General features: G+C 37.8%; 3 protein-coding genes across 3 annotated transcripts in view; all 3 read left to right on the plus strand. All coding sequences in view use genetic code 11, as the record gives it.

Annotated features, from left to right (window-relative positions):
* The window catches only part of EGR_07157 (ADAMTS-like protein 3), a gene marked incomplete at both ends in the record, with an annotated part of 10,117 nt that extends 5,426 nt beyond the window's left edge, over positions 1-4,691 (plus strand). The window contains 3 exons of the mRNA XM_024496406.1: positions 3,594-3,764; positions 3,879-4,125; positions 4,672-4,691. Coding sequence (XP_024349161.1) covers positions 3,594-3,764; positions 3,879-4,125; positions 4,672-4,691 — 438 coding nt within the window. The remainder of the gene's footprint in view (positions 1-3,593; positions 3,765-3,878; positions 4,126-4,671) is intronic.
* Positions 4,692-5,739: 1,048 nt separating this feature from the next.
* EGR_07158 (hypothetical protein) lies at positions 5,740-7,363 on the plus strand (the record flags this gene model as incomplete). The annotated part of the gene is made up of 2 exons (XM_024496407.1): positions 5,740-5,823; positions 7,280-7,363. The coding sequence occupies 2 exons, from the start codon at positions 5,740-5,742 to the stop codon at positions 7,361-7,363; spliced, it is 168 nt and encodes a 55-aa protein (XP_024349162.1).
* A 6,859-nt stretch (positions 7,364-14,222) lies between these two features.
* Positions 14,223-16,947, plus strand: EGR_07159 (hypothetical protein; the record flags this gene model as incomplete). Its single annotated transcript, XM_024496408.1, has 5 exons — positions 14,223-14,383; positions 14,494-14,723; positions 15,339-15,510; positions 16,345-16,378; positions 16,783-16,947. The coding sequence occupies 5 exons, from the start codon at positions 14,223-14,225 to the stop codon at positions 16,945-16,947; spliced, it is 762 nt and encodes a 253-aa protein (XP_024349163.1).
* Positions 16,948-24,461: the final 7,514 nt, after the last annotated feature.

Genomic DNA, 24,461 nt, shown 5'->3' on the forward strand with positions numbered 1-24,461 from the left:
GATTTGCTTTAGTTTGAAAAAAGATGCAGTGATTTCCAAAAACATGGTGAAATATCGTATTCGTTAAAATCACCACCATTATCGCCCATAGTCATTTCCCACCAAGACACATGCGTCCGAATTCCGCTCCCATATTGGCGCTTGATTTGAAGCTCACTTTCCCACCCTACTTCCGTTTTTCAACTTTCTTCCACTTCACGTGTGATCATGCGATCATCTAATGGTGGTGTCGAGAAAGGGTGATAGTCATCACTTGGAGCGTGGTACAGCATGCGAGGAATGTGGAGGACGAGAGTGGGGATACGGATGAGGCATTATTATTCTCTCCCTCCATTGTGCATGCCTACTCGTAAGCAATTTCTGCAGTATGAGATCTCATGTTGCCTTGTGATAAGGGACTGTCTTCACACTGCTTCACTGTTCCGGCTGTTACTGAAGGCGTTCTTCTCGGACACGTTGCAGTTGCGGCGTACCGAGTGGATGGAATTCAGCTGTAATTGTTTGGTTCCAGCAAGTCAACAATTTCGTCGGCGGCTCACAATGTACATCCACCCGTGTGGGTACTCCAGTGCACACACGTAAAACACACGCAGAGCAAAGTAAGCATGGTTCCTGAGGGTGAAGGCAAAAGTGCATTGAAGTTTGAGGTAGGTAGCAAATGGGTCATCTAAGGATGACCACTGGTGTGTGCTTCTTTATCCTTCGTCCATCATTTGTCCAATGAACATTGGAGTACAAAGCACCAAAGCCAATTCTTGTCACAAGTGAGTTCGCGAGTAGGCAATCCAACAACGGTGCGTCTTCTTGGTGCACATGAAGAAAGTGAAAAATAGGTTGATTGACGTGGATATGAAAGAATTCATACATCCTTCATGTTAACCTTCACGGAATGTCGATCTCGGTATTTTACTCCCAACTCTTTCCGGTCAGTGAAAGCACATAACTATTGAAGCAGCACCTTTGAGTGATTTATCATCAGGACCACATTTTGAGAGCCCCTTCCCTACGAATGGTGCATTTGGCCACCGTACACCTTAGCCAAGTGGTCTGCATCAAATGTGACGAAATGTTCAGAAGTGCAGCTTGTGAACTGAATGAAGCTCAACCTTAGAAGGAGGGAAGGTCGGCTCACACCAGACTCGGTGGAGGCTTGAGAATACGAGGGTTCAAAATAGTAGGGAGATAGTGCAGGTCCTAATAAGGACTACCGACCTGATAGACTATGCATGTGTGTTTTGTGGCACATATAAACAATCTCATGTATTTCACGAGGCCCTGCAAGCTCTAACAAATTATCGTCATTGGGCTAAATCGAATTTCACACGAACATTTTTTGGCGTCTGATAAATGAGCTCAATTAATCTTTACCCTCTTCGATGCTTATTGTATACTGTTGCTTAATTTGTCTGTTTTTGCATCTCTTTTTATCATTCTGATATTCATTGTCCCGATTCTTCTGCCAATGGGTGACTCTTATAATGCTTATCACACTATATGTTGTTTTTTACCTCTTGGTATCGCATCTGGTGTAAGGGCGGTAACCTTTTACCACCAAATTTGTTAATCTGTATACTTGGCTATTTTACTTAAAAGGATCATATCTGTGGACAGCCTTTTTTATGTGTGACCATGATTATTAATCCAACTGTAATTCTTACAAAGTGCCGTTGTGACTTTTTTGGACCAGGAGGTTCTTTTTTTATAGGAATGTGCATTTATTTTCAGTGACATTACTAATCGGTAATGTGTAATAATATAACCACTGGCCTCGCGATTATACTTACTACTGTGTTTTATTATAGCTAAATGTCAGCTTCACATTCCAAGTAGATTAGCGACGTAAAAGAGGGTTGGCTATAGCATTTTCCTGCTCATTAAACTCTCTTATGCTTGATATTAATCAGTGAAACTGATCTTGAAACACTTCCTTACCACACGCCATTACTTCTCTGACGCATAATTGTTGTGGTGGCATTTTAAATAGCCTGTATGTCCGTTAGCTTTGACATACTAGGCCTGATCCAAATGCCTATTTTAACCACCACTTAAAGCATTTGGTCATTTTCCAGTCTGAATTAAGGCAATAAATTTCACACTTTGCACTCAAATGTAAAACATACAGCCAACGAGCAACATGAACACTTAAATACTTTTCGAAATTTATTTAATGATTAAATTTTGGCATTACTTCAGTGATTTTATCACAAAAAATGAAATATGAGCAAAAACGGAGAAGTTAGTGTCTTAATGACTGTATTTTGCTAAATAATCATTTAACTCATTATAAAGGGGCATTGTTTACCGAAAATAAGTAATTTCCCAGCACTTTTTGCAAATTCCTACTTTTTTTGATTTTTAAGGGAATTTTAGATCTTAATGCTAAGGACATAGTGTCATTCCTTTGAAAATCATTACAGACGATTAATAAAAAGTAATTTTATTCTTTTTCACACAGAACGTTGATTTTCGTATAACAAAACACGCGGTGGTATTGATTGACAATCACACATGGCTATAATATAGTTTGGCAGCCACATGCTTAATGTTTAACGCCTTCTCATTTGTACTACCCGAGTATTTTTTCTTTATCGACGGCCAATTTGTCTGGCAGATTTACTGGAAGGAAAGCTCGAAGTTGTGTCAATGCTCTCAGGGAGAGAAATGCTCTTCGAAGCCTGCAAGATAATTCGTTCTTAATTTAAATACTTGGCATTTGAAAAAATTTTCCTTACATACGACTCACGTAATAGTTCAAAGCATTTGGCCCGGGCGTGAAGAATATATGAGTTTGAACCGTGTACGTGTGTTGATCACGTGACACCTTGGCACCTTGAAGGCCATCTCGAATATGAGATGACACCTCAGCGGTAGGTCGTAAGTGAAGCGCGAATAGGGGTACATTTCTGCATCAAGTTAGCAGTTTATATTGCTGTCTGAAAGCAAAATTCCAAGAGCCCGACTGGAACAAACGCCAGTTGCTGCAGAAGGTTTGATTAAATTAATCATTCCATTACGCTGTCTGCCCATAAAGTCTTGCATATCGGTATTTATGGCCAAATCTTTAAACATACACCATCTCCTTGTTTTTAAATATCAGATGGTATGCCCAGCATAAGGTTCCTTTAGGCTGTAGAAATCATTTAAGTAGCATCTCTTGAGTCATTACATTACATTAATCCAAGTATTTAGGTTTGAACTCCTGCAATAAGTCATCAAATTTTTAGATTGTTTTTTTTTTTCAACAATACTGGAAGCACCTAGAAGTACTAGAAGTAGTTTTAAATAAAATCCGCTCAAAGTTGTATACCACGAAACTGAATTCGACGGATAAAATATAATCAATATGGTGTTAAAACAACCTGTGGTATTTCGGTTTGTTAATTCAATATTCCGATCAATCAATCAACTTTTCAAATTGTAACCTATTTTTGATATCAATCCCCTTTTAACCATGGGTAGTATTCTTTGGGGTTTAGTTCCAGTTAAACCACGAGCTATGATGTGTTTCAATCCCGGGGGAGATGGCTCAAAATAAAGAGGACTTCTAAAACCAGTATTTTGGAAGCTTTTTTACCCCCCACTTCTGTTTTTAGTGCACAGATCACTGCGTTTCCGTGGGTCGAGGAACTTACGGTGGACATTTAGCTTGCATGCTGGGGGGCGTGGAGATCCCAGCACACCATTGCAAGCAAATGACCAAACCCGATATCACCTGCGAAAACTCCTTCTGTCAGGCCAAGTGGGTGGTCTCTGAGTGGTCCAAGGTTAGCATCACTTTGGTGTTCAGTATCTGCCAGACTCTCTAACCCCTTATAATATGTTCTAACACAAGTTGGGAATTGTAATGAAAAATATCAACTTTGGGAGAAATCTTTTAGTGCTCCGTGTCTTGTGGAGGAACAGGATATCAGTATCGGGAGCAGAAATGTGTGTGGGAGCACTCTGGCCAATCCGCTGGATCTGCTTGTTACGATGCCGAAATTGAGGCTCCTGCTGCTGTTCAGCAATGCCAGACAAGGCCTTGCAAAACTTGTGAGCTTTTGTCCTTTTTGCTGGCTTCAGGGCTAACCCGCTTCAGACGAAACCTCCATAATATACTACTTGTCTCCAAGGCCTATTTGGCTGGTAATTTTAACTTTTTTAATGAACAAAATACCATAGTGGTTAAAAAATTATCCAACAGTGTACGGTGACGTTTATTTAGTATTAGGCAACAAAAGATTATCCAAAACTGAAATTATTTCCCATAATGTGTACCAGTTTTCACAAATGTGCTTCATTGAATTCCAATCCTCCTGCTAACAAGGATTATGTCAACAGAAAATTGTATAAAATTATTTGAAAAACGCGAACGAATGCTCTCCTTGATGTATATATTCATTGCTGAAATGTATTTTACGATAGTTACAGCATGTTGAAAATGGTAGTTGTGGCGATAAAATTGATGGGCATAGGGAAATGGCTTTTACATTGGATACACTGCCATCAGTAATTTTTGAACTAAAGGCAAGTGATCTTTTAAAAAATCTTAAATTAAGTACCTGTAAATTTGCAAGGACAGGGAGCCTTTACAATTGGTCGTGCACAATTACGAATAATTTCTAAAAAACTTCACAAGAACGGAATAGCAAACTACTCTTAAATTGACCCACTACAATAAATATTATTTAGCTAGATTGACTTACTCGTGAACCGTAGATGTACAGTGAAAAAGTAATAAATGTTTCATACGGTGCACTGATCAAACGGAGATGCCGCTAATCCTTCGCTTGTATTTGTAGTGTGTATCGACTTGTCGGACCATTGTCCAAAGTACCGGCACTGGTGCTCTTTCCATACTTTCAAATACAACTGCTGCAAGACGTGTCGTGATTACGTGCTACAGCTAAATCGAGCAGGAGGCTGAATACATAACCACGATCCCTCTCTCCTTTGCTATCCTCCAACATCGCCTCTCGCGTACGCACAACCATCATGATCACCTTCATCACTATTGATATCAAATTCCTCTTTGACCTAAGTCACAAGATCTGCCTTCTTGGTCTGGCGACGCCAGTCTACCCGGCCTAATTCCCGCCTCAGATACTCCATCGATTGTGTGTACATTACCCCCTCACGAGCATCCGCTTACCGACTTGTTGACAAGCGACTTTGGACAACTGACTACATCTATTTTTATTTTCTAATTAAATTGCCAGAGCCGGCATGAAATGAACAGACAAAGCTGTAGAGGAAAAATTATCATCGATCTCTGATGCTTTTTTCGACACCTTTGAGGTTGTGGATCTACTCGACTATTACTTCAAGAGTATCATAAACTCACATGCACGTCTATTAAGCAATGTCATTTTCGTTAAGTTATATAAGGAAAGTGAGGAAGGATAGGCGGAAATCATTACTTGCCTTCAGACAATTTCCTCCTACTAACTTGGATTTGTCTTAAGCTTACATTCTCTACAGTTTTTCTAGAAGACACACATTGGAGTCGGCAACACCAAGATGTAATCACTTGATTTGCAATAAATGCGTTGCTTCATGACGATTACATTTTTAGTCAGCTATCAAAACATCCATTGACGGCTGGGGGCCAGACCAGGCAATACTTCCTAATTTATGATCTAACTTATAAGCTATCTCTGGAGAAAAGTAATGCTAGCCGCCTTTTATGGTGCATTACGCCTCACTTTGAGGTGTGGGAGAATATATTGTTTAGTGGAGAGGTATTGTTAGAAAAAAATTATGGCTCCTGGAATACGAATGAAAGAGCCATTAAGGGATGAGAAGGTATGCTGTGAGCCACGCCTTAATCAAAACAATGCGATGGTAATCCATCTAGTCCTTTGTTTCGAACAGTACGTATTATCCTCCTTGGAGAGGTGACTCATTGACATTATTAAGAGGACTGACGTGCCATAGTAGGATGTGCAAACCGTTGTGGAACTGTTGTGCACTGGGTAAATCTCATCAATTGATAACGGTACTTCCATTTACTTAATGATGGAAGACGGTGTTCATGCACTCGAATCTGATCCCAGATAAACCACACAATCAGAGACTAGGGACGCTGTGCTATTTTATAATACTTATTTATATGTATTAATGTGGAGTTCATTGCATTTCTGGAAATTTTTTTAGGCTGCTAAAACAAGCGGTGTCACTTATGTATGATGCAATCTGGAATCGAACCTAAAAATGGTTAAACCTTGGTTACTCATTGCGTCAAATTAATTTCACTCTTTCAGAGTTAAAACAACCAATTTTAGTTAGCGTCTTTTCTGAAGTAAAATACCATTAATTTCAGACATATTTCATTGGAAATTTTCATCCCATTAAACTGCATGCACGACATCTTTGATATATGGATCAGTTGTCAACACACTTGTCTTAAACAAGCTTAAGTTAAGTCTCAATCCGTATTCTTCGAATTCTGAACGAAGTTAATGATCCCTTCTTAAATGCTTAGAAGTTGCATACAGAACTGTTCGGTCATGTGACGATGCAATATAGACAGACGGGTTTACTGCAGCTGTACGGAAAAATACTAGCAAGCGTAAATATCGCATATACTTCCGCCCTAAGCTGTTTCAACCTAGCCGTCTAACATTTGTTTCAAACTAAGGATAAACTTGTTTCAGAGAATGGTACCAATGGAATCACGTCCACTTATAAAAAAACAATTTACCTATCATATATGGCGAAAGATTATTTAAATATCATACGCATATTATTAATACATTTCTAGGAATTTCTAAATAATAAATTCAATACCAACTGCCACCCATTTTTGAATAACTAGCAACCACGATGTTAAAGCAGTTTTGAGGTATTTGGATATTCCCAACAGGGAATTAGTAACTCCAAAAGTAAATATGTGTGGGTGGACTTCCTGGCTGTTATGAAGCAAAGTTTTGTAACCAATTTATTGTACGAAAGATCAACTTGTCAAAGAAAGTATTTGCAAAATGAAATATTAGGACAGAAATTTCTCGAAATAGATCAAACTGTGATTGGCCTAAATAAATTAAAATGTAGAAAACACTAAAGGAGGCCAATGGTTTCCGAACATACTTTTCTCAGGTAGTAGCCTTCAGTTTCAAAAGTAGATATGACTGTGCAGGTCTAATCAAACGATGCCCACTAATCTTTGGTACCAAAGTTGACTTGGTCTTAGTAATCTACGGTAACTGAGAGAGAGCATGTACCATTTCTTGACTCGTTTTAGTTTGGATCAACGAGTATAAGCTCAAACACTGTTGTTTATGGCAAAAATTATTTTCAGCAATCGCAATCATGCAGCTATCATACTCCTGGAATGATCAGACGAGTTGGACCAGGACATGGTCTACGGGATAATGCTAAATAAGCGAATACTGATGTCATGGTTCAAGCATGTTCAGAGTACGTTTCCAGCCTGCTACGACGTTCATATTTACTAAATGCCTGTCGCCTAAAGGGTACCTTTAAACAAACATATGTTACAGCAGCATCAAAAGTTGTTAACATTTTCCTTAGGACCCATTCAAATCCCCCAAATTCTTTGTTTAATGCTAAAATTCTTAACATTTATTAAATGGCAAGTTTGTGTAATTGTAAGTAAAAGTATATAGGAGGTATTTAGTTAATTCTAATCCTTTGGCTTCTTGATAAACAGGTGATATTTTTTTCTGAGCAGGCAAATAGTCCCCATCTGCGCGTTTATTTTAAATCAGTCATTAATAAAGATCGAGAAATCGACTAAGATATGCTAAAATTCCAAAAGAATGATTTAGCTCCCACTTTTGAGAAGACTCTTTTTAATGAATAGGCCTTAGTAAGTAGATCTTTTTAGCAATAAGAATTGCTGGTCTTTATTCATACCGGAAATATTTACAGCTATGTGGCGCCCTGCATGAGCACAAATAACCTCAATTAAAGAAAGATGCAATTCTTTTTGTAAATACTGTAGAGTAAAGCTAATGTTTGATTTAGATGTTTGCGAATCGGGGACAAATTCCTTTAGTACATCTTGCAGCACCGATACAACCATCGTTGTTGAAAGAATGACTTTTCCATGTACCTTGACCACAAATACATCCACTTCGTGTCAAATATACCTTAAGAGATTGCATGCTATGAAGTTATGTGAAAACCTGCATCTTCCAGTCATTCGTACTATTTCATGATAAAAGGAAAGTGATAAAAGGCATTATAGTGTTTCTTGCTTCATTATTCAGACCAAATTGGAGCAAATTTTAATTAATTTTGCAAAAATTTTATTTTTTTTAACAAATATTTCCTTTCCGACTTAAATAAATGACAAAAAGATTGCCTAATTTATATGGTAAGCTTTACTGGTTAACCTGCAAAACTTTCACCTTTTGACCAATTTCTGGATCTAACGTAGAATTAAGTGAGAGGTATTTCAAGTTGTCAGTCATTGCTCCGTGTGCATGAGTAAACAAGGTAAATCGCGAGTAGAATGACTCATGATTACTCTGTGTGCCTCGGTAACTTGCGGAGCTCAACTCACACGAAGGAGTGGATTGAGCACTATTACGGCTTCTGGACGCATCAGTAAATACTAGCTTTATTTAAGAAACAGGTTCATTGTTCGAAAAAGTGAATTTGGTCGAGGGGAAGATGCAAGACCTGTACCCGTTGGTAGATTAGGGCAGTGGTAATAAAGAATCTAGGCAAGTTTGTCTTTTCAAAGGTTAATCGAATTTGTTGTTAAATAAGCATCAGTCCAGGAAGATCTGACATTTTGGTGTGCGATCTAAGGCTGATGCCAGTTAAGGGGAAGAGAGTGAGAAGTCAACTAATTTGCCCAGTTGTGTGATTAGTCTTCTTTCTTGTGATTTTTAGTAAATCGGAAATCACCTCGACAGGTGTGAGTTCGAACACGCCTCTACGTTAGGCGTACTTCATAGCTCTGGGCTAGCTATATTGCAAATATTATTCCTTAATGATTGACTGGGCGTAGTTAAATAATTGCCTAAGAAAATGCGAATGTTTCCAGTGAGTCGGTACAAAAATACTAGTAGATTAGATTATTGTGCTACATTAACTATTTGTTTAACCATTCGTTTAGGTTTAAGAACACCTAAAACCCTGCTTCTGTGCGTTGATAATACGTGTTCTGGCCTAATATAATGCCGGTTTTTCAAGTTTAAGCGTATTCAAATATTCGAATTATACACATACTTATATCTGGTAATCATTGGTAGCTCATATAGCAAGGAAAAATAACTATCTGAAAACACTTAATGAAACCCATTTCAAAATAAAACCTATTCACAAATAACATAAGCTAATGCGTGCATGAAAAAAATTTAAAGCAGGGTTTACCAGTGAAGGTGACAAATGAAGCAGATCCTAACAAGTCTCAGGCTGTTATTTCCAGGATACGAATGAAGTGACCAATGCGAAGCACTAGTTTTCACACATGGGTCTACCAGATTCTTCTGATTACCTTCTGACCCCAACATCACATTGCTTTGATATCTTCATCTGCTGCATCACCCAACAAAAGGTGCACAAAGCGAGACATTAAATCACACCAGGACTTAGCACGTATAAATTAAATCCGGGTATGGAAACGCCTCTAAAGTCTTTCATGAAGGCCCCAGATCCTTGAGTCTACTCTGTACGTAGTCTGGATCACTATATTAAATGTTGGTATTTCTCTGCAACCGACTCTTAGTAGACCGTTGCAGAGTTAAGGTCACGCAACATACAGGCATACCTTACTAGTTAATTACGGGTTCACTGCAGACATATGTCTTTCGGCACGACCTTCACCACTGTCACAATTGGCACTAGCAATTTGGCATCGTATGCGGACGATTGTCTGGAGTCTGGCTATACATGTAAGTTATGAATAGACAAATGCCCACTGGTCTGCTTTGCCCCTGGAACACCAGTCTTGCTTAAAAAAGAATTGGCGTTCAACCAAGAATATTCCTTGTACGCGCGAATGAGAAGACCGATTAGAAGCTACCTTGCGTTACCAAAAATCCCTTGACATGCAGCAGAGTACAATTTTAAACGAATTCCCGCCTAAGGAAATATCCCATTTGCACGCCATCTTTCTGATGGAGTGGAAGTATAACATTTTCGGCCAATTTCGAATGAAAGGCAGGTTTCGCATTTTATAGGCATAAACCCTAAGCATCTCCAGATGTATAGACTTTTGCTTACAAAATGAATGCAATAAATAATTTCCTGTTATAAATGACGCCCGGACAGTCGTTTTTGGGGTGAGGCAATGCACCGAATGAATCAAAGTTAGGCGACATACAGAACGCTAACCCATTATAAAAATTAATTAATTCAGAATTTGAATTTCGATTGTTTAAAAACACTTTTTACCAATAAGGCAAGAATGCTACAAACAGTCTCTGTTTTCAGCAGCATTACCTCCGTCTTTCACCTTCGCAGCATATAAGTTAAACAAATGTTAATTTTGGCATAATTTATCAGTGAACAAAAGTAAATTTATTCTCAGGAGAGTAAAAATTTATGACTAGTCGAAATTTTTCAAGAATGCTATTGGTTGTTTTATTTGGGCAAATTCTATGCTATTTTCAAAGCGGAGTGCGCTTTCAATTTATATGGGCAAAGAGAGGTTTAGTCTATGAAAAGATCACTCAAATATCGCTTCTCATAAAACTCGTTTATTTTAAAAAATTGATGTGGGAAGGTCGTTTAGGCAACTGCGTATCTCTTACTAGACGAAGTTGTAAAAGTTTTCCAAAACTTTTTTTGAAACATTCCGATAACAGTGAAAATGAGGTGCATGATAGGAATGGCGTAATAATGCCTCTTGGACTTGCATTTGCGTGTCACATTTGACTTGTGTTCTGGAAGTTATCACTACTGGAAGCCATTTTTGATCTTGCTTTGTGACATTCATAACATACTTTGAAATCCTAACTTAAAAGCTTTTTAGATTACCACATGATGGATTTCCTCTCACAAGCATCCTGGTCATGACTTAAAGGTAAATCACATAAATTAACCGATCTCAGTATGCTAAAATGTGAATTGGTTATAGCAGTGACCCGATGAATAGTTATGAATGTGGAAGGTGAGAGAGTTCGGTATTTTTTTCATTATACTACGCTAATTTTTGCGCGTGGTAAACCTCTATAGCTACTTAGGCTCAAGTATGGTATTGAATCCTTGTGAAAAAAATGATGCTCATATTCAATCAAACTGATTTTAAACACGTATATGGAGGCAAAAGCTCATTTTTATTCGTCACACAAAATCAAGGTATTTTTTCCACAATTTTATGTTGTCAGTAAAATTATGTTGGTATCTAACCGTACTTTTAGTTGTCAAATACCATCTGGGAGGGACCAGACGATAGCGGGTGTTATACTTAATCTTTGGAGGATCAAACATTTTGGTTGTATGAAATGTAGCCAGAAGGAAAGTGGTCCCAAAATCTTGACTAGTTATTTACGTACGTGACAACACAGTATGTTGAAATCTCATTTCTCCAATGATCAGATTATTATTAAACTAAGTTTTTCACTCACTATGAGCGAAAGTTAAACTGAAATTCTTGTTACAAAGTGTGGGTAGTCAAATAAACATGAATTGTGAGATTCCACGACGTCACTTTATATTGGATTTCCAACATTTGTTGCTAATAAACAAACAAGGCGACGTCTGTGTTTATGTTCTACACAAGAGTCACTCTATTGGTTTTTAATTTTGTTTCTATGCCAAATGGTTTTCGCTTAATACCCTAGAACTTCTTTGCAAAAGTTTGACATGTGCTTCAAGCGAAATATTTTGCCGCTTTACTATTCTTCGAAGTTGGTTATATGAAGGCAGTAGGAGGAGGTAGAGTCATGATAAAGTGTCCCTAGACTAATGTATTTAAGCTGTTCCAATACATTTTTACCAAAGTTATGACTCAAAGAGTAATTGCATATTCCAAGCCATTTATTAGGATTTTGTAACTTAGAGTATTATGAGATAAACCATGGATTCCTTCCCTTTGGCGGAAAAAAGCGACATCTATTTAGTTACTCATACACTATTACAATAAATATGTATTCCGTCTTTTACATCAACATTGATTATTTTCCAATTTAAAATTATGTTCCTCCGTTTAAAAGGGTTCTTCCAATTCAACCATATTAAATAGTTTTGGGAAAATCACATATTTAAGAGAGCTATGCATGATTCTAAATCTAAGAACAACATAAAGGAGGGAAACGGATGTTACTGTTATGAAGGACGAAGGATAGCGGTGGAAACTGCCATGGTAGCTTGATATCTGATTCAATTATTTGACATTTGAAAGTGAATACTTGAATTAGTAATTTAAAATGCGTAGCAGGATAGCCGTTTTTTTTATTCACTTGATATTTTAAGGTTCTTGCCTTCAAGTAGAGGAATATCACCTGTCCAAAATGGAAAAATCACGATTCTTTCTTTTTAAAACATGTGAAAATAAGCCAAAAAGAAGTAATAAAAGTTATGTATTACGAGCTTAATTTCCAACTTCCACTTTTTAATAAGAAAATTATCACGATAGTGAGTTTAATAGCAACAAATCAAGTACATTCCAGTGGTTGCCACCACAATGCCATCAATTAAGAGTAACAACAGATTGCACCAAACACTAATCATCTTGGGTGCATCACTGTGTGTAATATAAAGCATAAACCAATATTCTATTACCCAAAATTTTAGTGACGGAATACTTTCAGAACACGTCCTTTTTGTACAAATGCGCCTATTTAAAAATGCCGCTAGACCCAACGGGTAATAAGGGAGAATTATTAAATTATTATTAAACCAAAGTAGCTGCATTTCAAAACCGATTTTAAGGGATTATGCGACACCTAGCTGCAGTTGATAGAGACAGGGGGAGCAGAAATTCTCTCGGCTTTGTGCTAACCTGAGCGGAAAAACTCTTCTGGTTAGTTCTTTTTAGCGGGACCTGACTCATTCACATTGTACTCCCAAATCACTCTCTAAAGGTCCTTGAAACACCAATTTGAAATTCCGTTGGCCGTCAAACACGAAGACAATGTAGAGCTACTTTATGAATCAGGATTTAATAATGCTTATCCCGAAGAATGATGCCACTTGTCTTCACAGGAACGGTTATGACCTTATTGAGTTAAGGAAAGAAAATCTTAACGTATTTTTTGCCTACACTGAACATTTATTACTATTGCATTTAGTAGACTGATTCTTGCGTTCATCCCTGATCATTAGCCATTCCCTTTTATTCTAACTGGCAAATCTGTGTGATTGTTCGGCAGTTCAAAACTATTTTACTGTTTTCGGCTTATCAACGGTTCAATGAAATCATTAATATTCAACACTTTGTTATATACTATTTGAAAGTATAAATAAAGCAGGCAAACAAAAACAAATTAGTTCATAACATTACGGCGGAAATCTCAAGTGAAAGGGAAATATAAATCTTCATTGCGGTACAGACTTGTAAACTTATTTGCTTGTGACCTATACTTCCTTATTTAGCATTTTCACATCTTATATCCATTTACATACCCACTCCTAGAGTATCAAAGTATAATAAGAATTCGGCAGGAGTGAAATCTTTCTAATGTGAAAGATCTACCGAGTCGATTCCCACGCCTTTCATTAAACTATGGCTTACTCCTACCGTAACTGAGTTGGTTGACCAGATATAGCGTTGAAAACTACTTCCGGTTGCTGTAAATCATATCCCTCATGATACTGTAAAGAGCATGACAGTAATAGTAGTGTCAGGAAGGTCATAGATTTTATGCTCTAAATGCGGAGTCTCCAAAGACATTAAAGCCGAATATGAGTTTAACAATCTAAGCTGACTTTCGCACGTAAATCACAATATTCTTTTACCAGAAATAGTTTTAGAGGCTGATTAGTAATGGCAGAGATGTGCTTGCATGCATTTGTTTATATTTAAAATAATTAACTCTACTTTTTGGTGATTACTGAGCGGTGCAATGATTTAAAAAGGTGAAAAATCAGTTTTGCTTAAATGAATTTTTTCGAGCAAATTGGTCTAAGGTCCGAATTGGAGGAAAAGTGTCTCCTTAAACGGTATATTTATCAATCTAAAACATTTTTCTGCAAGCTCATCCACCATCCTGCGTAAAATGGCATTGCAGCTAAATGTGCCAGGATGCGTACCACAACCTCCCATTACGTTTACTTTATACCATCAAAAAGCCCAAAGCTCACTGTATCGCATCAGCTAAAGGATGCTTAATAATCAACCCAATCAAGCATCATTTAGCAAGAATTCAACATCCTCCTACAAATTCTTGATTCGAAATTTCTACCAATGGTATATTGGATCGTGTTTTTTACTTGCGAAGATGTTCCTCAGTACAAAATATAACTGGAAAATGACACGCAATGAGTGAATGATATTTGAAATAAAGTTTTCGCGTTTACATCATCTATTGGGCTACTGTATTGTTTCTCGCTAGATATTATTTTAGTCATAAAACTTTTCCCATTTTTTGTTAGAAATTACCTATTAATTTCTCGCAGAGAAAATATAGTTTATTCGCACTTTGGCATTACTCTGATAAAAATGCAGATATTTCTAGAACCTACTGTGCTTTTAAGAGTCTCGAGAGAACTTTATAAAACGCCTTTACTATTCTACCACCTAATCTTAATAATTTATCAAACTTCTAAAGAGATCGGTTTAATTTTAATAATACTCATTTTTAAAATATGGAGTCCATTTACTTGTAGGTCTAATAGGTAACTAGAAGCATGTGAGACACATACTTGTGTATAAGCAGTAAGCGTAAAACCTTGTTTTTTAATTCTTGGTTTTGGTAACGGGGCAGATATGGCTCTGCCATTGTACTTGCTCTAAGCACCATGGCCTCCGAACCATGTCAGTAGCCCCTCAGACCTTCTGTATATCGGCATTGCACATTCTATATTGGTATCATGTCCTCTTCCCTCTTCAGGGATGTCTCAGGGATCTGAGGTAAGTTCTTAACTAAAAAGCCAAAATGCCGTAAAAGTGATTATAAAGTGCCCTGAATCATTCAAAATACTCGTTTATAGATAAGTAAAAGTTGCTTGTTTTCCAAACTGAAAAGGTATATCAACATCATTTAAGTAATCTACCAGTAAACAGCAGAACTAATTTTTCACTAGTCGAAATAATGACTGCCTTTTTACGCGTTCAGCTATTAAATGTGGAAAATGATTAACAAATTGCTGGATCTAATCATTTTAGAAAATTTGGGTTTTCGCAGTGGCTTCAAAATTACGAGTTGCTTCACATTTTGGTACTCCGATCTCTCAGTCTAATTCCTAGAGTTAAAAATCTTAAGATTTCCAATATTTAGACCTTTTGGCTGTCAGTAAACTTATATTTTACAAATATCCTCTATTCTCATGTAAAACCCATCTAAAGATGATAATTGATAAATCTCTGAAGATATTTCCACTTTGTCATTCAATATTAAATACTTGTAACCTAAACTTATTTTCACAAAGAAAACTTCTGACCACAATTAAGTAAGCCTTAAAATTTTTAGTACTTTATGACAGTGGAAGCGCGGTTGAGCAAAAGCACTTCCTGTTATTTTTACATTTCACCCTCTGTCTGATCTATGATGAGGCTATGAACTCCTACAATCTGTATTTTACATACTTTCTTCCAGATTTGCAGTCGTCGTCCCAGCCTACTGCTTACCGCACTTCACAAGTTTCCTAACAAGTTTTTAACAATTATATAAAACTATGGATCTGTGTTTGATACTTCTTTATCCCCTAATTGTTAGGCAGCCTGACCGATGTCTGACATGAAGGACATTACAGTCGAAAAAGAACCAAGTAGATGAAGGGAAAGAGGGAAGTAGTAGGGATTTAAATTGGGGACGATTTAACTTGGTGATCTATTTTTAAGTTGATGCGAAGTTAGATAGGCCAAGGTTTGTTCTCATGTATTTCATTATTTCCGCAAGATATGTGGTGCCTCAATACATAGATATTTAAATATGAATGCATATTGCTAATGAAGGGTTTGATTAGTTTGCGCAGTTCTTGAACTTAATTGTATTGTTCCGACACTTCCCTGAAGAAGAAAGAAGACATCATACTTGGGCAAACAGGGGTGCTTGGAGCTACTGACTAGGACTGGGTGTCAGTCCACTGGGCTAAGGTACAATGGCGGAGGCCCAAGGTGGCCCCTTTATCAAAAACAAGAATTATACAACCAGCGTATTACGTAGCTATCAAAAGCCTATTTTATAATGGCTACCTAATACTTTGACCATTTGTCTAACTCATCGTTATGGTTTTGGAGACAAACAAGGCTAGAACCTATTCTGTTCCCTTTCATTTTTAAAGAATTCTCGAGGCTTTAAATTGGTGGCAGCAGAAGGTAAACCTAATGCTAAAGGACAAGGGCCTTGGCTTTTTGCTTTTAGTCAATGCATAACGTGATGGCAGAAGGTTGTATACTGAGAATGGGTTAATCTATGGCGACCTTTAATAGGAGGGTTGAAAATGACATCATGTTCTGCACGAATGTTATTCACAGCCGGAGTGATACTATCCTTGAATCACCTAGAAAGTTCGTAACGAAGCTGTCTGCCGTACCTTTAAGAAGATGTCAATGAAATGAACACTCGATGCCTCCTTCACCTCTCCACCAGCTAGAGAGGACTCAGATAGATAAAGCTGGGCAGCATTGAAATGGAAACAAAGTGACAAGGAGGAATGGACGTAGAAACTTATGCCCACGAAACTTTTAGATCCTTTCCTTCACTAATTTAGTTCTTTTAGGTCAGTGTTCTTTTGACTACCGGTGGACATGCGAGATGGCCAACAAGTTCCCCTTCCTCCAACACAGTTACCAAACATGATAATACTCCAGATCTAGTGGAATTGTTAAAAGGGACCAGTGACATTGCTGACAAATATCTTCAAAGTTGCACGGAAGTTCGATGACAGACACGGGTGTTTCGTGATTAATCTTCTTACAGCATCGATTATATTGTGTTGGTCATTGGGAAAGTTGTCCAAGGGGATCCCCAAAGACGACGCTCAAAAGAGAGAGGCACTGTGTAATACATTGACTTTTTGTTTAGCCCTTCTATTTGGTTTATAGGACACCAAAGGCTTTTCTTCTGCACTTCTGTAATGCACATTCTGCCTTAGTATCATGCCTTCTTTCGTTTTCAGGGAAGGCTCGAGGCGCTGCAGTAAGACTTTTGAGTAACAAACTAAGTCCGTCCAATGCTTGTTATTATTAAATGAAACATGTTTGATGGTTTTACTTAAAGAACTAGTGAAGAAATAAACTTTTATTTCAACAAAATAAGGCTTTCGTCTTTTATGCCAAAAGCAAAAAGCACAAAAGTGCGTCCCATTTCTGTGCAGACAAATTATCATTAATTATCACTATATTTAACAATAAATGTGCTCCCTTTCAACTTAAGTGGATTTCTTAAGCCTTTCAACACCAAAATTATACACCACTTTGATATTGCAAAAGCTTATTTGGTAAATAACACGCATGAAAATGAATTCATAAAACGCAATTTTGGCTTTACATCATATTTCGCACACTCTTAACTGGTGTTTTCAGAAAATGCATGAGGCTTTCCACTTTTGTGTCAGGTCCCAATCACAGAAAGGTCAATGAACACGGGAAAATGATTTGTTTTTTGATGTGAGTTACTATTCGTTCTTTAGCAGCAATCCAGTATTTTACACCTCAAAAAGACTTTTTAGCAAGAAACAAATTCGATTAAATAAATTTCCAATTAGTTTCTCCGCCATTGTCCCTTCACCGGGTGAGCTGGCTTCTGCTCCACCCCGGTCGAATACCTCCCCGATGCATCTTTCAGTATGTCGAACACATGTTCTATCCAAGAGTTAGGCCCTCCTTTGGCCTCAGGGGAGTTTCGGTGTACCACATTGGTGGCAGTGAAAAGTAAACCCAATCCTAGAGGACATCTATCCGGATTCTAACTTCAGGGAGAAAAATCTTAGCGAGTTGGAAGAAATGCATATGCTACAGATCGAAGGGTCAGTGGCGACCCCTAACAGAAGGGCCGAAATTCACATTACCTTTGATACCCACCTTAATCTCGTGTTCTGCATAAAAGCAGTTAACAAAAAAGCGACAATAGCCATGAATTATTTCAAAGATTTCAGTACTGAGCTGCTTGCCATACCTCTATAAAGATGTCAAACATGTTAGACCTTGAAATCTCCTCTACTTCTCTACTAGCTGGATGGAACCCAGAGGGATTTGGCTGGGCAGTTGTGAAGTGAGAACTACTTAGCCCAGAGAAAGTGAAGCAAAACTTTATCTAAACGGAGCTATGTTTAGTCCTGTCCATACTACATAACGCTGCTTTTAAGTCAGTTTTTCTACAACTATCTATGGACACGAGTAATGGCCAGTCCATTACCTAGTCCTCGAATCCAATCTCCATAGAGGACGAAACTTTATCATGAAAATTTGATGACTGGCAAGATCGGCTCGAGAGTGTTCCTCTTACAGCACCAATTGCGTTGTGATGGCTGCATCGAGAGGCTGAACTAGGGGAGAGCCGGAGTACATTCTTAGAAGAAAAGAGAGGGTTTATAACACTTTAATTGTTTGTTTAAATCTTTGTTTAGGTAAAAAGGCCACTTTGCTGCTCCGCTATTGTCCTCATGTCAGTGAACTGGCCTGCTGGCCATGCCAGTAGCCCCAAGATCTACTGTGTGTTGAATATATATCTTCTGCCCACGTCCTATGTCTCCTTTCTTTTTCAAAAAGTTTCAGGGGGTACATTAGTTTTTAATCGGAAGTAAAGGTGTAAGAGTTAACCATTGGACCGTTAATTAATGAACAGATATCAATCGAATAATGTGATGTGCTTATCAAATCACATTTATTTTGCCATCTCGGAAAATGAAGTGTTGAATCCACTGCATGCTGATGAAAATAGGTAGATGGTTCTTGGAACAGTTAATGATAAGTGAAAGGTGAATTTATGACGAAAGCGAGGTCTTGTGAAATCAGCCTTAAAAAGATTTGCTGATGCATCGCTTGGTAGAATTTTGAGATTATTTGAGAATGCTTCTGCTTCTTCTTCCCCTTGTTTATAAAATAATCCCAAATTCCAACATAGCCGATTATTATAGCACTCCTTTGCTAAGGCGCATTTATAAAGGACACAGTCCAGTCATCAAATTGTCCATGTAGTTACGGCTATTGGCAAAGTAATTGCGGCAATCTGCAAAAACGGTGTTTCAATTGCTGATGTCAAAGTGCTTTGAGGAATGACAGGTAACGCATCAGCAATTTTGTAGATTTACAAGGATATTCATGCACAGAGGTGACAAATGTATCTATTAGCTTTTCCATAAGATGTCAAAGAAAAATTTGCCATTAAAATGCCACAGATATGCAAGAATAGATCGACTAAAGCATAAAAGGTGCAATTGTTTTTGCTTGATGTAAAATTTTTGTTAAATGAAAGTCATTTGAGTTATTAAATCTACTGCCTTCATTGTTATGAACGGTAAAATAAGACATCAAACATGGTGTGTCAGAGTTTTGTATTTCTATATTTTGAGGAATTATGATTATCATTTCTGTAGGCGGTGTTTTAAACACAGCTTACTGTTTTGATCCATTTATTAATTGCCTACCAGTTTTAGATGAGAAGTAAAAATTTTAATCAACTGACCAGAGGGCTACTAAGATGAGGTAATGAACCACGCTGATAACAAAGTAGTCATTTGAAATAACCAGATGTACTTTTTGCGCCTCGAATGTAGTCTAGGAGATAGTTAGAGAAATCACTAGGTGAATTTTACAGCTAATGCCATGTCATTGCAGGGGCGAAATGTCAAGTCACTGACGAGAAGACACAGAAACTGCGATCTCACAGATTACTTCAGAGCAAGTTGTTCGCGTTTTGAGGCATAAAAACAAATAAGTGGAGGTATGGGTTAATGTTTTATGAAGTCCTAATGTGGGATTTTGCATACACTCACCTAAGGGCATGAGGGGCAAATTCCAACAAACCAATTTTGACAACTCCATCAAACTAAAATCACAAAAAATAAAACTAATTGTCAAGCCCACTTCAATTTTGACCTCACGGCATTCTCGAGGTAGATTTCACACACATCAATTGGAAAGTCATATTTATTCAAATTCCCAAAGAATAAATGCCACTAAATCATTTTCTTGTATGATACTTTGAAGATATGTTTCAAGGACTAGAATAAATTTATAATTTTGAACGAAGTATGCTTAGAAAATTTAGAAACCTGCCCTAAAAAGTCAGGTTTTGCTGTTTCGTTGTGAAATATAGTCCTGTTTGTAAGAACCGATAAGTTAGGGTTTATTGAAGGCAGTTTGCCATATTTGCACCATTTATGTGAATTTTGAAAAAAACTCCATGGCACACAAATAATTGTCGAACTTGTTAAAATGGCCATGCAATTGTGCTATTCGACAGAAATACTTCAAGCCTCCAATTATCAAGGCATGCAGTGTATTCATGCCAACTCTCACTTTGTACCGTCCACACACTTGGGAATTGTTAGCCAAAAAAGGCGAAGTAGGGACGTTATGAATACCTATGAAAATATTTAGTCTTTCCTTAGAAAATGTGAAATACTGCCTAAACATAAGGCAAATTGTACTGAACACGATATCCTTCATCCAATACTATAGGATGATATCAAGAAACTTTTCAAATAATAACTACTTCGGTGGCCGGCATTGTTTTCAAAGTATCCATACTCCTCGTTAAAATAAAGGCACAAAGTACCAACGCATCCTTTCAGACAAACTTTTTTCTCATCATTTCACATCAACTTGTGTCTATATTTTACATTGAAAGCAATCATTTTTGCCATCGAAAACCAGAGCCTCTAAGGCGGATTATTTTGAAGCTGAACCAGCACACAAGGCCATAAACGGAGGCTGTGACTTTCTAGGTTTCTTTGTTACGCTACGGTTGTATATAAATCACCAAGGTAGCTTTAGGGTCCATGCGACTTCTCAAAATAAACAGTGGTTTTGTCTGGGTTGATGAATGAAAGGCCCACCTGAAAGTGCAAACAGCACTTTTCAATTTAAAAGGCACGAAACCAAATGGTAAACTTCCTCTCTAATGTTCGTCAGGATTGTGAGTAGGCGGTGCTTCCACAAGAATAAGCTTTGCTGAAGGCAGCTTAAAAACTTATGATTAGTCATCATCTACCGCAATGAAAGGTTTGCAGATTAAACTGATAAGTCATCCTTGGGCATTGTGAGGATACACACTTTGGTTCGGTGTTAGCTTTGTAATTCTGATGGCAATCTTCTAGGTCGTAGGATAACCAGATAAGGCATTTATACAGCGCATAAAAATTCCAAAGTTCGAACGACGTTAATGTCACACTTCGCCCGTGACAAAAATCTCATAAAATGGAAAGGAATGTATGAATGCGTTTGCCTATATTCATTCCAGCATTGGTTAAAATAAGGAAGAAGGATTCACTTAGAAAAGACAATAGTGAAAAGGTTACTCGCCTGCAATAAGAAAAATTCCAAAAACCTCCTTTAATGCGACGGAAAGTCAGCATACATTTTGTAGAGGATTACCAAATTCAGAGTTATTTTAATACAGTGGTATTGGACTTGTTCATTTATCGTGTGACAAACCCCAAAACAAAGTAGTTTTAGCACACTTTCCAACCTAATCTCTTAAATACATTGTATTACATACATTATCGCATTGTTTTATGAAAAATCCACTTGTTAGCTCCTCTCACATTCGAAATCGACAGTGTGGTGGTCAGATCACCACACCTACTACTTGCAGTCAAGTCCACAGACCGTTTGTAAAGATAGAAGCACAAGACAACACACACCGGTTGGGAAGTTTTTTTCGGTCTAGACGGACAATCTCGGGGATTGAAGTACAGGCATGATCTAGAGGCTAACCGCCTGAATGACACCCCTCCGTGCCTATACATATACTCTGTACACCAAATGCGCAGGATAGCAGCCGTTGAAGCCACATGGTGCGTGACTTGCGTACGCTTCTAATAAACGTCTCCGAAAGGAGTCTTTGACTCCACTTTTTCTAGTCAGAACTTGTAGCAGAAAACAGCGAATCAATCGCTGCTAATAAAAATTACATCCGCTAAAACTTACTGAATAGGTGATTTTTTTAAACGAACCCGTTTCATACTTTAAATCTACTATTTGAGTTTGGGATTTCTCTGTCTATTTACTGATGAACTAGTTGTTTTTGAACAAATTTTATTTCATATGTCCCTCCTTTCACCTACACCATCTTCAGTGTTCATTGAAAATTGCCATATCATCTTATCCGCCTTGATTCATCTTTCTAATCGCGCTAAATGGATCTTTCTCTTGGTAGAGAGAGCAACCGCCGGGCCCATTTCTCATTTCTCTTTATCTTTACCTCAAAAAAATCAAATGCCTGTCATTTTTATAGGTCCCTAAAAATCACGCATTTGTCACATGGGCCTAAGTTCTCTCGAGTGACACCGAAGAATCTGGAGGGGTTGGGTATGTTAAACCACATCCGTTTTCTTACTCGATCCTCCACAACCAAAACCTAAGTGCTTGAAAGGATAAAGATATTTCACTAGCAGGCGTTTTACTTAAATTAATTAAAGTAGAAATACATTCAGACAGAAAGTTGATTTCTGTGGCTAGGTTACGGCCCCGCTCAGTTGGTCACGGTGACATTTAGCTACTTAAAATTTGCACGACTCCCTTTAGCGTTGCTGCAAAGTGGTGGTGTTTGCTTTAACTACCTGAAATTCCTAGGCTTTTCAGTTTTGTTGTTTTTATTTGATGGAAGCGCGTTGTACCCAAGCCCATAGCCTCCCAGCCATTCCGTAAGGTGGTTATAAATCTTCCATGGTGGCGCCTTTCATTGCAGCTGTAGGGATAGTCTGGGGCTCTCAGGCACAATCAAATTTTCCCTGTTCGAATAAGCAACCATTTATTTGAATAAAACAACGACTCTAGCGTTCTCGCATTCGATGGTGCCTCTGAGATTCTCCCAAGCTTGTGCCTGGTAGCTTAATCCATTTCGAATATTTATTTTAATTATTCCTACAGCAACTAGTTACTTTAGCTTGCTATTCGTAAACGGAGAATAAACTACTCTAACCAAAAAAGGAAACAGCTGAGAACTAGGTAATCATTGCATTTTTCTTGCGTATTTGGCATAAAATATACGAGGAGGTCAAAGGCATACTCTTTCCAAATAAAAACAAAAATTTTCGTTTAGAAATGCAAATCCTGTTGAAAACTTAAAATGGGAAGGGGTCGTTGTCATGCTGACAAATGCAAAAGTCTAGAAGTTTAGGTGTGAAAAAATGTTAGCTTCATTGATACCTTTGCCTTCTTAATACTACTCAGGACATCTGATCACCAGTGTTGTTAAAGGCTTAACAATCATTAGCCAGATTCCAGTATTTGAATACGTATTCCACCATCTAGGCCATAGTCTACGTACTTTTAAGGAGTTTAGGTATTTTAGTTGATCGATGTCAAGTAGCATAAAAGATTGTAATAATTATTTCGCCACCAACAATACCTGTGATGTCCTAATGGAAATCACGGCAACACTTATAACCAACTTGGATGATCCCAGTTCACTACCTACAGGACCTGTAATGAGAGGAACGAAGGTCTAGAGTTGCTAAATAGGCGCAAAGGAATTTGTCTCGTGGCAGGGTTCTGAAATGAAAGAACTGGCACGGTAAAACGCACATTATCAACAAAGCTACACCGAGTGGCAAATACCCATTCACATACCAGCCTTTCTACCAGAAAAGCTAAATCGTCTAACCGAAGAGATGCTCAAGGACAAGTTCATAAAACTCTCAAAATCAAAATGAACCTCACCGATTACTTTAGTGAGGAATAAGGACAGTAGCATTCGGCTGCGCATCGATTATAGAAAACGGAGGAGGATGTCTTTCCTCATAGATTAATAGTCGGTTTCCCTCCAGACATCGAATCAAATTCCCCATATCAAATTCGAAAATTTTTGTAAGCGGACATTATAGAAACATTGAACAATATGCAAGGTCTCTTAACTTACACAATGGTCTTTATAAATTCCAGACGTCTCCTTTCGGCTCCTTCAACTTAGGGACCACTTTTCAACAGCCTACGCAAACTACACTGATTATGCTACTCTCCATATATTGCAAAATGAATCTAGATAAGACAGTCGGTTTGAGTAAAGACATTCAGAAGCATTACCCTAGTCTAAAATTAGTATTGGAATGTCTGTAAGAAGCATGTTTGGTGCCAATTGAAAAGAAATGTCGGCCCTTACATATTAATTGTCTTTTCCGAAAAGTAATTTCGCCTCGGGCGTGGTAGCAACTACAGGAGACCACAAAAGCTAGTCAGGATCTGACCAATACCCATCAGTCATGGAGGTTTTCGTAGTTCCCTAACCTTAGTA

The sequence above is a fragment of the Echinococcus granulosus genome (genome assembly GCF_000524195.1).
Source record: "Echinococcus granulosus chromosome Unknown EG_S00071, whole genome shotgun sequence".
Lineage (NCBI taxonomy): Eukaryota > Metazoa > Platyhelminthes > Cestoda > Cyclophyllidea > Taeniidae > Echinococcus > Echinococcus granulosus.